This window comes from Macaca thibetana, chromosome 7, assembly GCF_024542745.1.
Source record: "Macaca thibetana thibetana isolate TM-01 chromosome 7, ASM2454274v1, whole genome shotgun sequence".
NCBI lineage: Eukaryota > Metazoa > Chordata > Mammalia > Primates > Cercopithecidae > Macaca > Macaca thibetana.
The window spans coordinates 72,133,037-72,149,736 of record NC_065584.1 but is presented as its reverse complement, the minus strand read 5'-3'; the positions used below and the strand labels follow the sequence as shown (position 1 = coordinate 72,149,736).

At 35.8% G+C, this 16,700-nt stretch overlaps 3 protein-coding genes across 12 annotated transcripts in view; 1 reads left to right on the top strand and 2 right to left on the bottom strand.

Moving 5' to 3' along the window:
* BRMS1L (BRMS1 like transcriptional repressor) overlaps positions 1 to 16,700 on the top strand; it is a 261,816-nt gene that overhangs the window by 24,816 nt on the left and 220,300 nt on the right. The window lies entirely within an intron of this gene.
* The window catches only part of RALGAPA1 (Ral GTPase activating protein catalytic subunit alpha 1), a 277,367-nt gene that overhangs the window by 106,054 nt on the left and 154,613 nt on the right, over positions 1 to 16,700 (bottom strand). For all 10 annotated transcript variants that reach the window (XM_050798088.1, XM_050798091.1, XM_050798093.1 and 7 more), the window contains 2 exons: positions 15,826 to 15,894; positions 68 to 202 (listed from right to left, as the gene is read on the bottom strand). In XM_050798088.1, coding sequence (XP_050654045.1) covers positions 68 to 202; positions 15,826 to 15,894 — 204 coding nt within the window. The remainder of the gene's footprint in view (positions 1 to 67; positions 203 to 15,825; positions 15,895 to 16,700) is intronic.
* NFKBIA (NFKB inhibitor alpha) overlaps positions 1 to 16,700 on the bottom strand; it is a 327,260-nt gene that overhangs the window by 241,009 nt on the left and 69,551 nt on the right. The gene's annotated exons all lie outside the window — the stretch shown is intronic.

Here is a 16,700-nt window from a genome sequence, read left to right as displayed (position 1 = left end):
AAATGTTATTTCTCTAGGTTTTAAAAACTCTTGGTTACCAAATAAATAATAAAGCAAGGAAGTTTACCTTATAAATGCAATTGAGAACAGATTTTTCTGTTTTATCACTTTCTGCTCCCGTAGCATGAAATGGTTGGAGCAGTGTCTTTAGAGGTAAGGCCATGATCCAGTCCAGAAGGCAGAGAAGTAAAGATACTACCAACTGTAACAATAGGATAATTATAATTGCACATTCATAAAATATACGCTTCTTAAAAATTCGTTTTCTTATTCTTGAGTTTCCAAAATTTGTTTCTGGAATCATCAACCCTAAGTTCCACTATAAATATTTACCTAGATCTAACTGATTTTAAGATATTGTATATGAACATTATTGTGGGTTTCTCTTTCATATGTCAGGGCAAGCATAATGAAACAGTAAGTATAATAAAAACAGAAATGTTAAAATTAATATAAAAACAGCAAGCTTAAAAGACAACACATATCAATTAACTATACTTACTTCATTGCTCAAGGAATGGAACACAAATGGAAGTCCATATATATTATAATCACTTCCACTTTCCTTTTCTAACTTAACATCTCACTGAATATCCTGCCAGTAAGACTACCTTAAGTACTTTTTGAAATTGTTACTCATTTTACTAAATGAATCTACTGAACACGTTTTTTTTTTGTTTGTTTGTTTGTTTGTTTTTTTTAAAGAGATGGAGTCTTGCTATATTGCCCAGGCTGGCCTTGAACTCTTGGGCTCAGGCAATGTTCCAGCCTCTGACTTCCAAACAGCTGGGACTACAGGTGCACACCATCATGCCTGGATGGACACTTTTAAACTAATGAATGCTATAAACAGGACACTTTTTATACAAAATGAGGAATAAAATAGCAGAATTCATTGTACTAAAGCATCACAAATAGTATCATGAAACTGACAATGAAATAGCAACAAGAGACCTGCTAATCTTTAAAGACAAACTCTCCAACTCAAGTAATTCTGGTCTACATTTCCTAACATATCTTCCAAAAAAAAATAAATAAAATAAGGAACAATAAGAAGGTCCAATAAAACCTCACAAAACCAACAGCTTCTGTATTATCAGAAGACAAAGAACATCCAAACTCCAAATTATCTATTTTTTAAATTTTTATTTTTGAGACAGTATTGCTCTGTTACCGAGGCTGGAGTGCAGTGGCGTGATCTCAGCTCACCGCAACCTTCACTTCCTGGGTTCAAGTGATTCTTGTGCCTCAGCCACCTAAGTAACTGGGATTATAGGCATGTGCCACTGTGCCCGGCTAAGTTTTGTATTTTTAGGAGAGATGAGGTTTTGCCATGTTGGCCAGGCTGGTCTCAAACTCCCAGCCTAAATTGATCTGTCTGCCTTGGCCTCTCAAAGTGCTCAGATTACAGGCATGAGCCACTGCACTGAGCCTCAAATTATATGAGAAAAATATGAAGCAAATCCCAGCACCTTTCTCCTATTCTCCCATTGAAGGTTTTCATGAAAAGCAAGGGTAGTTTGGGAAAAACTGAAAGAGAGAAGATGGGAACTTGCTGTGAAACTAAGACTGATCTAAAAGCCTGCCAGAAAGAAAAAGTCCACCTTAAGTGTGAGAATATTTAAAAAGTTTACTGGTAGATCAGAGTAGTGAGTAAAAAGAAAGGATGCAGAAATACACACAGGAAAGGTAATGCTTAGGGGGAGAGACAAACAAACCCAGACACGAAGACTATGATAAATACCTAACTCTTCAATGCCCACACACCGATAAACATCGACAAACATCAAGACCATCCAGCAAAACATGACCTCACCAAATGAATTAAATAAGGCACCAATGACCAATCCCAGAGACAGAGATGTGACCTTTCTGACAGGGAATTCAAAACAGCTGTTCGGAAGAAGCTCAATGAAAGTCAAGATAACACAGAGAACAAATTCAGCATCCTATCAGATAAATTTAACAAAGAGATTGAAATAATTAAAAAGAACCAAGTAGAAATTCTGGAGCTGAAAAATGCAACTAGTATACTGAAGAATGCATCAGAGTTCTTTAATGGCAAAATGGATCATGCAGAAGAAACAATTAGTGAGGCTGAAGACAAGCTATTTGAAAATACACAGAGGAGACAAAAGAAAAAAGAAGAAAAACAGAATAAAACACACCTATAAGAACTAGAAAAAAAGCATCAAAAGGGTAAATCTAGAGTTATTGGCCTTAAAGAGGAGATAGACTGGGACATAAAGTTTATTAAGAGGGATAAAATCATAGAACTTCCCAAACCCAGAGAAAGATATAAACACTCAAGTACGAGTAGGTTATAGAACACTAAGCAGATTTAATCCAAATATGACTACCTTAAGACATTTAATAATCAAACTCTCAAAGGTCAAGGATAAAAGAAGGATTATAAAAGTAGCAAGACAAAAGAAACAAGTAACATACAATGGAGCTCCAATACATTTGGAAGCAGACTTCTCAGTAGAAATCTTACAGGCCAGGAGAGAATGGCATGACATATTTAAAGTGCTAAAGGAAAAAAAAAAAACCTTATTCTAAAATGATACATCTGGTGAAAATATCCTTTGAACATGGAGAAGAAATACAGACTTTCCCAGACAAACAAAAGCTGAGGGATTTCAAACACCAGATCTGTCCCACAAGAAATGCTAAAGGGATTTCTTCAGTCTGAAAGAAAAGAATGTTAATGAGCAGTAAGAAATTATCTGAAGGTCCAAAACCCACTGGTGATAGTAAGTAAACAGAAAACCACAGAATATTATAACGCTGTAATTGTAGTGTGTAAACTACTCATATTGAAGTAGAAAGATGAAAAGATGAACCAAACAAAAATAATAACAACAACAACTTTTCAAGACATGGACAGCACAATAAGATATAAATAGAAAGAATAAAAAGTTACAAAGCAGGGGGATGAAGTTAACATGTAGAGTTGTTATTTTCTTTTTGCTTGTTTGTTTATGCAGTCAGTGTCAAGTTGTCATTAGTTTAAAATAATGGGTTATAAGATATTACTTGCAAGCCTTATGGTAACCTCCAATATAAACACATACAATGGATACACAAAAAATAAAAAGCAAGAAACAAAACCATACTACCAGAGAAAATCACTTTCACTAAAAGGAAAACAGGAAGGAAGGAAAGAAGGATGACAAGCCTGAAAAACAGCAAGAAAATAAATAACAAAGTGGGAGGAGTAAGTACCTACTTATCAATAATATCACTGAGGCTGGGCATGGTGGTTCACACCTGTAATCCCAACACTCTGGGAGGCTGAGGTAAGCAGATCACTTGAGGTCAGGAGTTTGAGACCAGCCTGGCCTGCATGGTGAAATCCTAAGACTATTAAAAAACTAAAAATCAGCCAGGTGTGGTGGTGTGTGCTTGTAGTCCCAGCTAGTTGGAAGGCTGAGACAAGAGAATCGTTTGAACCCAGGAGGTAGAGGCTGCAGTGAGCTGAGATTGCGCCACTGCACTCCAGCCGGAGTGACAGAGTGAGACTCCATCTCAAAAAAAAAAAAAAAAAAAAAAAAAAAAGAAAGAAAGAAAGAAAGAAAGAAAAAAGAATAAAAAATAAAAACCACTGAATGTAAATAGACTAAACTCAATCAAAAGAGAGGGTGGCTGAACGGATTAAAAAAATAAAACCCAATGATCTGTTGCCTACAAGAAACACACTTTGCCCTGTAAAGACACACATATACTGAAAATAAAGGGATGAAGATGTTTTACGCAAATGGAAACCAAAAAAGCAGAAGTAGTTACACTTACATCAGACAAAATAGATTTCAAGACAAAAAAGGTCATTATGTAATAATAAAGGGGTTAATTCAGCAAGAGGATAAAACAATTATAAATATGTATGCACTCAACACTGGAGCACCCTGCTATATAAAGCAAATATTATTAGAGCTAAAGAGAGAGATATATGCCAATACAATAATAGCTGAAGACTTAAACACTCCACTTTCAGCATTGGACATTTCATCCAGACAGAAAATCAACAGAGACATTGGACTTAATGTGCAGTATAGACCAAATGGACCTAATAGATATTTACAGAACATTTCATCCAATGGCTGTGGAATGCACATTTTTCTCCTCAGCATATATAACATTCTAAAGGATAGACCACATGTTAGGCCAAAAAATAAGTCTGAATATATTTTTAAAAACTGAAATAATATTAAGTATCTTCTCTGACCCCAATGGAATAAAACTAGAAATCAAAAATAGGAATTTTGGAAACTATACAAACACTTAGAAATTAAACAATATTGGCAGGGTTCGGTGGCTCACACCTGTAATCCCAGCACTTTCGGAGGCTGAGGTGGGTGGATCATGAGGTCAGGAGATTGAGACCATCCTGGCTAACACAGTGAAACCCTGTCTCTACTAAAAATACAAAAAATTAGCTGGGTGTGGTGGCAGATGCCTATAGTCCCAGCTACTTGGGAGGCTGAGGCAGGAGAATGGTGTGAGCTTGGGAGGCGGAGCTTGCAGTGAGTCGAGATTGTGCCACTGTACTCCAGCCTGAGACTCCGTCTTAAAAAAAAAAAAAAAAAAAAAAGAAATTAAACAATATCTTCCTGAATGATCTGTGGGTCAATGAAGAGATTAAGAAAAAAACTGAAAAATATCTGGAAACAAATGATAATGAAAACACAACATATCAAAACCTATAGGATACAGTGAAAGCAGTACTAAGAGGGAAGTTTATAGCTATAAGCACCTACATCAAAAAAGCAGATAAACTTCAAATAAACAACCTAACAATGCATCTTAAAGAACCAGAAAAGCAAGAGCAAACCAAACCCAAAGTAAGCAGAAGAAAAATAATAAAGATCAGAGCAGAAATAAATAAAACTGAAATGGCAAAAATACAAAAGATCAATGAAATGAAAAATTGGGAAATGAAACAAAAATTGATTTTTTAAAAGGATAAACAAAATTGATAAACCTTTAGCCACTAAGAAAAAAAAGAAACAAGACCAAAATAAAATCAGAAATGAAAGAGGAGACATTAAAAACTGATATAGCAGAAATCAGAAGATCAACAGACAGGCTACTATGATCAACTATATGCCAATAAACTGGAAAACCTAGAAGAAATGGATAAACTCCTAGACACATACAACCTATTAAGATTGAACCATGAAGAAATGTAAAACCTGAACAGACCAGTAACATATAATGAGATTAAAGCTATAATAATAAGTCTGTCACCAAAGAAAGGCCCAGGACCCAGTGGTTTCATTGCTAAATTCTACCAAACATTTAAAGAACTAATACCAATCCTTCTGAAATATTCTGAAAAACAGGGGAGGAAGTATTTCCAAACTCATTCTCTGAGGCCAATATTACCCTGATATCAAAACAAAAGACATCAACAAAAAGAAAACTACAGGCCAATATTCCTGATGAACATTGACACAGAAATCCTGAACAAAATACTAGCAAACCAAATTCAACAATACATTAGAAAGATCACTCATCATGACCAAGGGAGATTTATCCCAGGGATTCAAGGATGATTCAACATATACAAATCAATCAATGTGATACATTTTATCAACAAAATGAAGGACAAAAAACTTTGTGATAATTGCAGTTGCTGCTGAAAAAAGCATCTGATAAATTCAACATCCCTTCATGATGAACACCTCCTCCCTACACCCCCAAAAAACTGGGAAGGAACATATCTCAACATAATAAAAGCCATATATGACAGACTCACAGCTAGTATTATTCTGAATGGAGAGAAACTGAAATCCTTTCCTCTAAGATCTAGAACAAGACAAAGGTGTCCACTTCCACCACTATTATTCAACATAGTACTGGTAGTCCTAGCTAGAGCAAGCAGACAAGAGAGAAATAAAGGGTATGCAAATTGGAAAGGAAGACATCAAATTATCCTTGTTTGCAGATGATACGATCTTTTATTTGGAAAGACCTAAAGACTCTATCAAAAAACTATTAGAACTGATAAACAAAGTCAAATTCAGTAAAGTTGCAGGATACAAAATCAACATACAAAAATCAGTAGCATTTCTATATGCCAACAGTGAACAGTCTGAAAAAGAAATTAAGAAAGTAATGCCATTTACAATAGCTACAAGTGAAATTAAATAGTTGGGAATAAACTTAATCTAAGAAGTTAAAGATTTCTACCATAAAAACTGTAAAACACTGATGAAAGAAATTGAAAAAGACACTAAACAATGGAAAGCTATTCCATGTCCATGTATTGAAACAATCATTATTTTCAATAATCATGTCCATACTACCCAAATCAATCTATAGGTTCAATGCAATCCCTATCAAAATGCCAATGACATTCTTTATAGAAACAGAACAAACAATCCTAAAATTTACATGGAACAATAAAAGACCCAAAAACAGTCAAAGCTGTCCTAGGTAAAATGAACAAAACTGGAAGACTCACATTATCTGATTTCATATAATACTACAGAGCTATAATTACCAAAACAGTATGGAACTGGCATAAAAATGGACACACAGACCAATGGAACAGTATAGAGAACCCAGAAACAAATCGTACATCTACAGTGAAGTCATTTTAAACAAAGGCAAATAACATACATTATGGAAAGGACAGTCTCTTCAATATATGATGCTGAGATAACTGGGGTTATCCATATGCAGAGGAACAAAACTAGACCCCTAACTCTTGCCATATATAAAAATCAAATCCAAAAGCATTAGAGACTTAAATCTAAGACCTCAAATTATGAAACTACTACAAGAAAACATTGGGGAAACTTGAGGGCATTGGACTGGGCAGATTTCTGGAGTAATACCCTACAAGCACAGGCAACCAAAATAAAAATGAACAAATAGGATCACATTAAGTTAAAAAGCTTTTGCACGGCAAAGTAAATGGTCAACAAAGTGAAGAGACAACCCACAGAAGGGGAGAAAATATTTGCAAAGTATCCATCTGACAAGGGGGATTAATAACTAGAATATACAAGGAACTCAAACAACACTACAGAAAAAATTCAATAATTTGATTTAAAATGGGCAGAAGATCTGAATAGACATTTCTCAAAAGAAGACATAAATAAGGAAAACAATATGTTCATATGAACATATGAAAACAAGTTCATATGAACACATATGAAAAGATGCTCAACATCATCAGAGAAATGTAAATCAAAACTACCAAATACAATGAGATATCATTTCACCTCAGTTAAAATGGTTTTTTTCCCAAAATGAGATACCATCTCACACCAGTTAGAATGGTGATCATTAAAAAGTCAGGAAACAACAGATGCTGGAGAGGATGTGGAGAACTAGGAACACTTTTACACTGTTGGTGGGACTGTAAACTAGTTCAACCATTGTGGAAGACAGTGTGGCGATTCCTCAGGGATCTAGAACTAGAAATATCATTTGACCCAGCCATCCCATTACTTGGTACATACCCAAAGGACTGTAAGTCATGCTGCTATAAAAACACATGCACATGTATGTTTATTGCGGCACTATTCACGATAGCAAAGACTTGGAACCAACCCAAATGTCGATCAATGATAGACTGGATTAAGAAACTGTGGCACATATACACCATGGAATACTATGCAGCCATAAAAAAGGATGAGTTCATGTCCTTTGTAGGGAGATGGATGAAGCTGGAAACCATCATTCTGAGCAAACTACTTCAAGGACAGAAAACCAAACACCGCATGTTCTCACTCATAGGTGGGAACTGAACAATGAGATCACTTGGACACAGGATGGGGAACATCACACACTGAGGCCTGTTGTGGGGTAGGGAGACGGGCGAAGGATAGCATTAGGAGATATACCTAACATAAATGACAAGTTAATGGGTGCAGCACACCAACATGGCACATGTATACATATGTAACAAAGCTGCAAGTTGTGCACATGTACCCTAGAACTTAAAGTATAATAATAATAATAAAAATAAATAAAATGGGTTTTATCCAAAAGACAGGCAACAAATGCTGGCGAGGAAGTGGAGAAAAGGGAACCCTCATACACTGTTGGTGGGAATGTTATGTTAGTACAACCACTATGCAGAACAGTTTGGAGGTTCCTCAAAAAACTAAAAAAGAGAACTGCTATATGATCCAGTAATCCTACTGCTAGGTATATACCCAAATGAAAGGAAATCAGCATATCTAAGAGATATCTACACTCCCACGTTTATTGCAGTATTATTTACAATAGCCAAAATTTGGGACCAACCTAAATGTCCATCAACAGATGAATGAAGAAAATGTGGTACATATATGCAATGGAGTACTATTTAGCCATAAAAAAGAATGAGATCCTGTCATTTGCAACAAGATAGATGGAACTGGAAGTCATTATGTTAAGTGAAATAAGCCAGGCACAGAAAGACAAACATTGCATGCTCTTACTGATCTGTGGGAGAAAAAAATGAAATCAATTGAACTCATGGAGATAGAGAGTAGAATGATGGTTACCAGAGACTAGGAAGGGCAGTGGGGAGTACGGGGTAAGTGGGGATGGTTAATAGGTTCTAAAAAAATAGAAAGAATGAATAAAATATTTGCTAGCAAAACAGAGTAACTACAGCAAAAAATAACTGAATTGTGCACTTAAAAATAACTAAAAACATATAATTGGATTATTTTGTAACACACAGAAAAGATAAGTGCTTGAGGTGAAGAATACCCCATTTACCCTGATGTATTATGTACTGTATGTCTGTGTCAAAATATTACATGCACTCTATAAATATATACACCTACTATGTACCCAGAAAAATTTTAAATAAATAAAAAGATGGGGAAGATCTCTATGAACTTACGTATTATGAATTTCCAAGATACACTGTCAAGTGAAAAATCCAAAGCAAAGACTATCTAGGCTTATGTGTAACAAACAAGGAATAAAAGACAATATACGTGCATCTGTTCATTTGCGAAAAAATAATCATAGGATGGATGAACCATAGACTAAAAAAATAAAAACAACAGAGATGGAGGAAAGACCCTACACTGCATACAAACAGAAAAAAGTGACCTGAACTGAATTTCAAATTAATTATATAAACATACTGAAGTGGGAAAGGGGGAATAGGAAGTAACCCAAGTAACTTATGAACACATTTTTCGAACAATAATCTCTCTTGGTAAAGACAATAAGAACTCTTAACTATAAAGAGGCATAAGTTAATAATTTTTAAAAATAGAACAGCACAAAGAACTAAACATATCCAGATAAATAATCAATATGGAAACCAGATTTTTCATTGCTGGAGCAGGGAGTTACAAATAAGGAAAACGGGGAAGGATGGACTGAATCTCGTGGTGTTGGATTAGAAGTGGAGGTGTCAGACCAGGGCCTGTCGGCGGGGGAAGGGGAGGGAGAACATCAGGACAAATAGCTAACGCATGTGGTGACGGGTTGACAGGAGAAGCAAAACACCATGGTACATGCCTACTGATGTAACAAACCTGCACATTCTGCACATGTATCCTGGAACTTAAAGTAAAGTAAAATAAAATAAAATAAAATAAGAATTGGAGGTGTTGGTGTGAACTCAAGGTTTTTAATACTTTTAATTAGATACCGTCTTATTCTACCTGTGCTGGCATTACAAATACTATACACTGGGTGGCTTAAACAAGAGAAATTTATTCCTCACAGTTCTGAAAGCCAGAAAGATGAAGATAAAGGTGGCAGTCAATTCAGTATCTGTGAGGGTCCTCTTCTGGCTTGTAGATGACCACCTTCCAGTGTATCTTCACACGGTGGATATAGTTCTCTTCTTATAAGGGCACTAATCCCATTGATGAGGGCTTCATCCTCATGACCTAATTACCTCTCAAAGGCCCCACCTCCAAATTCCATGACACTGGGCATTAGGATTTCCATATATGAACTTCAGGAGAGACACAAACATTCAGTCTATAGCAGACATAGAGATGGGTGTGTGTGTGTATGTGTGTACGTATGTTATGTATTTCCTAGCTGTATCTGCCAAAGGGGCCTTAAGAAACGATACCCCAATAGCAATGTGCATGCCTAGTTCTTAGATATTGATTTCTAAATACCATTTGCCACTTAATGGAAGCAGAGTTTCTTGGGGAAATGGGTAATTTCAGGGCTGGGACGGGGAAAGCACAAAGTGAGTCTGGAAAATTGTGTGCTGACAGAAATTAAAAGCATGCCCCCAAAATAATGGGAATTTATGAAAAAGAAGCCACTTTGAAGGGGCTCCCACTGGTTAAGCATGAGACATTTTGAGCACCAAAATAAATAATAGTTAAGGATTACAAATCATTGCATAAAATCAGAATCATGAGCCCACACTGAAATAAGATGAATAAGAAAGAAAGGAGAGCTCTTCCTTATAAGTAGAAAGCTAACTAATGAATGTAGAAAGAATGATGAATTAGGAAATCATCATTTGGCAGCTACTGAAACAATTGTTTCTGGTAAGAGTCATTAATGATTAGCAAAACCAGTTAGTGGAAATTTAAGGAGCCAAATATTTATATAGTATAGTCTCAAAGTACTGTCTAACAAATACTAATTCATTGAAAAGGGTTAAATAGTAGCTTTACAGCGGAAACACCTGGCAGACACAACCTTAATCATTTGACTAAAGTTAGCACCAATCAGTAATGAAACAAACTGACATCTGTGACACCTGATAAAATGTATTAAGAGGTACACAAAATCTTCTGATGTATTCCTGCCAAATATGCCTAATTTAAATCCAATAATGACAAACCTAATCGTGCTGAAACACAAAGCCAAAATGCAGGACATTTTATACAGTAATTAGACTATATTCTTTAAAATGTCAAGGTCAAGAAATAGAGAAAGATTAAGAACCTGTTCCATATTATAGAAGGCTAAAGAGACATTATGACTGCATGTAAGGCATAATTTGGGAATTTCTTTTGCCCTAGAGGACGTTAGTGAGACAACTAGTGAAATATCTATATAATACAAATGTATCACTAATACTAATGCTAATTTCCTCATGTTGATAACTATTTTGTGGTTATATAAGAGAATTGCTTGATTTTAGGCAAAATGCAATAAAGTAGTCAGCAGTAATACATTTCTCTCTGTATTTCATACTACATACAAAGGGATACAGCAAATGTGGTGAACCAATATAAAGAATTCTTTGTACTATCCTTTCAACGTTTCTATAAACTTGAAATTATGTTAAAAGGAAACAATTCCACCATAAAACTCAAATGGAAGCTCTCAATTGATGTTTCTAACTAAAAACAATATGAACGTTGGCATCTATCTGTCAAGCACAGATTCCAGTCTTGGCTCTGATTATCTAGTAACAATTGAGTGACCTTGGGCAACTTAACCTTTCTAAGGCTCAATTCTCTATGAAGAGTAGGGATTAAAAAATATTTATCAAGATTATAAAGTTGTTTTGACGTTGAAATAATGCATATAAAGTACACACTGCTGGCACGTGATTTTTTTTAAAAAATCACTATATAAATGTTCTTTTTGCTTTATTTTTATTGAATTTATCTTTTAAAACTTGTTAGCCCAAGCCCATATTCACCAATAACAATGAGCCATTTGAGAAGTCTAAAAACTCCTGGCCCATATACAGTTTATTCAAATTCTTAAACATTTGAGGTTAAGGAGGAGCAATCTGAATACCATGCTGATAAATGCCTCCCTATACTGGTGGCTACATGAGATTAAGAGTTCCTAGAGAAATAATAACACAATTAAAATGCTTCAATATATCTATTTGTCCATACGTAGTGTGCAAGCTTCTAATAATAGATAATAAAAACCCAATTCAAAAAAATTAGAAGATACTGGAATGCAACACAGTGGAGAAGAACCAGTGGATTTGGGTAATATTCTGATGTTTATCACACAGAGAGGAATGTAATTCTAAAGACGTTTAAGGGCAGGTGTGGTGGCTCATGCCTCTAATCCTAGCACTTTGGGAGGTCCAGGCAGGTGGATCACCTGAGGTCAGGAATTCGAGACCAGCCTGGCCAATATGGTGAAACCCCGTCTCCAACAAAAATACAAAAATTAGCCGGGCATGGTGGTATATGCTTGTAGCCCCAGCTACTAGGGAAGCTGAGGCAGGAGAACTGCTTGAACCTGGGAGGTGGAGGTTGCAGTGAGCTGAGATCACGTCACTGCACTCCAGCCTGGGTGACAGAGCAAGACTCCGTCTCTAAATAAATAAATAAATAAGATGTTTAAGATAAAGCATATTTGAGGCTGGGTAGGGTGGCTCACGCCTGTAAACCCAACACTTTGGGAGGCCGAGGCGAGTGGATCACGAGGTCAGGAGTTCAAGACCAGCCTGGCCCATATGGTGAAACCCTGTCTCTACAAAAAATACAAAAAAGACCCAAAAAACAAAAAACAAAAAACTAGCAGGTGTGGTGGCATGTGTCTGTAGTCCCAGCTACTCTAGTCCCAGTTACTTGGGAGGCTGAGGCAGGAAAACTGCTTGAACCCAGGAGGCGGAGGTTGCAGTGAGCCGAGATTGTGCCACAGTACTCCAGTCTGGGCAACAAAGCGAGACTCTATCTCAAAAAAAAAAAAAAGAAGAGTGAATGATAGGCTGGGCACAGTGACTCACACTACTAAAAATACAATAATTAGCTCAGCATGGTGGCGTACACCTGTGGTCCCATTTTGGGGGCTGAGGTGGGAGGATCACTTGAGTGTGGGAGGCGAAGGTTGCAGTGAACCCAGATTGCACCTCTGTACTCCAGCCTGGGTGACAGAGTGAGATCCTGTCTCAAAAAAAAAAAAAAAAAAAAAAAAAAAAAAAAGAATGAATAAAATCTGAGATCAAAAAAGTATTTTCAGGATGATTTGATTTTGTCTTCTACATGATTACTCTCTCCTAGACCTGGTGTTCTTCCTAGGTTTCCTACTAGGCCTTTCAGTCACTTTTACTGAATCATCTTTCTCTGCCTTCTCCTTAACTGTTATTCTTCAATGTGCTATACTTTGCTGACTCATCTTACTCTACTATATTGCCTTAAGTGATTTCATGTATTCTCACAATGTTAATACTACTCATGTACTGACAATGCCAATAATTTTATTTTCAGCATCAAATTTTCTAATCAGGTATATAATTGCTTTGCTGGTGGTCTCCAACTGGATATTACTTTTTATATGCAACAAACTTAAAACTGAAACTCACTGTTCCAACAAAGCTGCTCCTTCCTGTATTCCTTACCTTGGTTGTGGACTCGACTTTCTGTGTACCTGTTCTCTATTCCTTTAGCCTTAGTTCAGAGCATCATCCTTTCTTATAAAGATGATTTTAATAATAATCACCATATTTGACTTTTAAGTCAACTTTCACATTTTCTCAAGTGATTTTTCACAAATCTGGTCATATTTTAAAATAAAAACCCTTCGAAAAAGTCACTTTCATAGAAATCCCATGTTCACAGTGTGACATCCAAGGCCCTTCATAATCTGGCCCCTTCCTATCTTAGAAGTTTCATTTTCCCAGCTCTTAACCATTCACTTCACATTCTAAAATATGGAACTGCCTAGTTGTTTCTCCAAAACAAACCATACTATTTTATAGTCCCCAGATTTACACATGCTATTCATACCACTTGGAATAAGTTTCTGATTCTACTGTTTGTCTCTATTTATGTCTCTATTTAACTTTAAAAGAATTTTTCCTAAATAAGCCCTTCCACAATAGTTAATTACTTCTTTCTCTATTCTACCTGGTATCTTACACATTTTTCTACTTTTTATACTAAGTATTTATTACATTGTGTTGCCTCATTTGTGTCTCTAATTTTTAAATTCCATGAGAACAGGGAGTATCATGTTTATCTCTGTTTAGTGCCTAGCAGAATGCCACACTCATATTTTATGATAAGAAAAAGTTTAATAAATTTAGTGGGCAAGAAAGCAAAAACTTAGAAGTATAGCTTTTTCATATTAATAGCTAGATTTCTGGAAGACAAAGATGATATAGAAAAAGATGAACAATTAGTTATCCAGATATTATTCATAAACTGGATTTGGAATTCTAGACCATAGCCTGCGACACTAAAGTGAAGGACACTTTGCTAAAAATGGAGTCCAGATGAGGTAGCTCATGCCTGTAATCCCAGCACTTTGGGAGGCTGAGGCAGGTGGATCACTTGAGGCCAGGAGTTTGAGACTAGCCTGGCCAAGATGATGCGACCCTGCCCCCTACACACACACATCTCTACTGAAAATACAAAACTGGCCAGGCATGGTGGTGTACACCTGTAATCCCAGTTACTTGAGTGGCTGAGACACGAGACCCGCTTGAACCTGGGAGGCAAAGGTTGCAGTGAGCTGAGACTGCGCCACAGTACTCCAGCTTGGGTGACAGAGCAAGATGACTCTGCCTCAAAAAAATTTTAAAAATTTTAAATCAAAAAAATAAAAATGGAGTATATGTCTCTTTTAAAGGTGAAGAAGATGATGATGAAGTATTTATCAAGAGCTAAACAATCTGTTCAAACGGTGTTTAAACTGAGTATGAAGGGAAAGAATAAAAAGTTTTGCGGTAAACACATGAAATCAGTAAGAAATGATAATGGCCGACAGTAGGAAAGGAAAAAAGTATAAAAGCCTCATGTATGCCACACAAGAAAACAACTAGGAATAGGTCCAGAAACATAACTACAGCTTCAGATTTCTGTAAATTAATAAGAACATAAGCAGTAAATAAAACATACTTGAGATTTCAAAACAATATGGTTAAGGGGAGATCTGGAGAATAGAACTCAAGATTGAGATGTGACATGGGAAGAGATGAGAATAATTCTCAGAGGAAACTAATAGAATCTAGAGCAGCCTTGTCTGATAGAACTTTGTGCAATGATGAAAATGGTCTATATTTGCCCATGTGGCTATTGAGCACTTGGTATTTGCAAACAAGGAATTACATTTTTCATGTGAACTTTAAATTTAATGTAAACTGAAAGCAATAAGCAGTTAGCAGCTACCATAGTGAGCAGCACAGACCTACAGTCTCTACAACATTTATGTATAATGTCAGGCATATAATTAAAAAATAGACATAACAACAGGAAAATGAAACTCATAGTCAACAGGAAAAAAACTCAATAGAAACGGAGTTAGTGATGACATAGATACTGGATTTAGTAGTCAAGGACTCTATTTTAATTATTATAAATATGTTAAAGTATCTAAAAGAGAAGATGTATATAATTGAAGAAATGCAGAATTTCAGGTAAGATATGAAAACTTAAAAACAAAACAAAACAAAAAGAAACTCTAGAACTGGTAAATATAATATCTGAAAAAATTAAAGAACCCTTATAATAAATTTACTGAGGTAAATGACACCTAATGGAATGTTTTGGCAGACAGAGGAGAAGTCTTCTTTTAAGTGACATATCTCTATATATTATATCTTTACTTTCTATCTATACAAAAACAAGTGGCTGCCTTTAGAGGTGATGAATTCCTCAGAATTAATAATCTTCAGGCATAGGTAAGAACACAATTTGGCAGAATGTAGTGATATAGAGGTAGACAGAATGTCCTCTAAGGTTCCTTACAATCTTGAGACTCAAAGATTTTATCAAATGGCAATGAAATGTGAACCAAAATATAATTTAGTTATACTTACATAACAGAAAGACATTTCACACTATAGTTGATTCTGAACAAAGATAAATTTTTACCATGTAAATATACATACCATTAAAGTTTTAAAATACAAATACTTTACTAAATAACCACATATTAATCATCAAACAAAATTTAAATTACCCTCTTGTCCATTTCATAAGATGAAGCTTCTGTACTTGGTAAAAGATGGGTGATAGTAGCTATTAGGATCTGTAAGCAAAAAAAAATTTTTTTAAAAGGAGCTCTATATATGTCAAATTAATGGTACATTCTGAAACTTAATTGTTAAATGCTGAAGTGATACAAAACCTACTGCTGCAAATTTATTCTAAACACATTAACACTGTTATTTCAAAGTAATGCTTAATAGGCAAGCTTTTCAAGTACACTTAACTATCAATTATTTATAATCCTCATGTATGGAACCAAAATTATATATATTGTGTCAACCATAAATGGGTTTCTTCCCAATTCAACGGGGTAAATCAATATGTATAAACACACAGAAAATATATGTTCATTATAGAAAAATTAAAAGATACAGATAAGAAAAAGACTAATAAAAACCATCATAGGCTGGGCACAGTGGCTGGCCCATACCCACTTTGGGAGCCTGGGTGACAGAGACCCTGTCTCAAAACAACAAAAAACCACTGTAATCCTGTCACCTGAAGAAATCTACTCTATTGCCTTTCCAGGACTTTTATTTAAATACACACACACACACACACACACACACACGGCTTTTTTAAAAAATGTGACTTTTTATTTATTTTTTTGAGACGGAGTCTCACTCAGCCACCCAGGCTGGAGTGTAGTGGAGTGATCTCGGCTCTCAGTTCAAGTGATTCTCTTGCCTCAGCCTCCTGAGTAGCTGGGATTACAGGTGTGGGCCACCACGCCCAGCTAATTTTTGTATTTTTAGTAGAGACAGGGTTTCGTCACGTTGGCCAGGCTGGTCTCGAACTCACAACCTCTGGTGATCCGCCCACCTCGGCCTCCCAAAATGCTGGGAT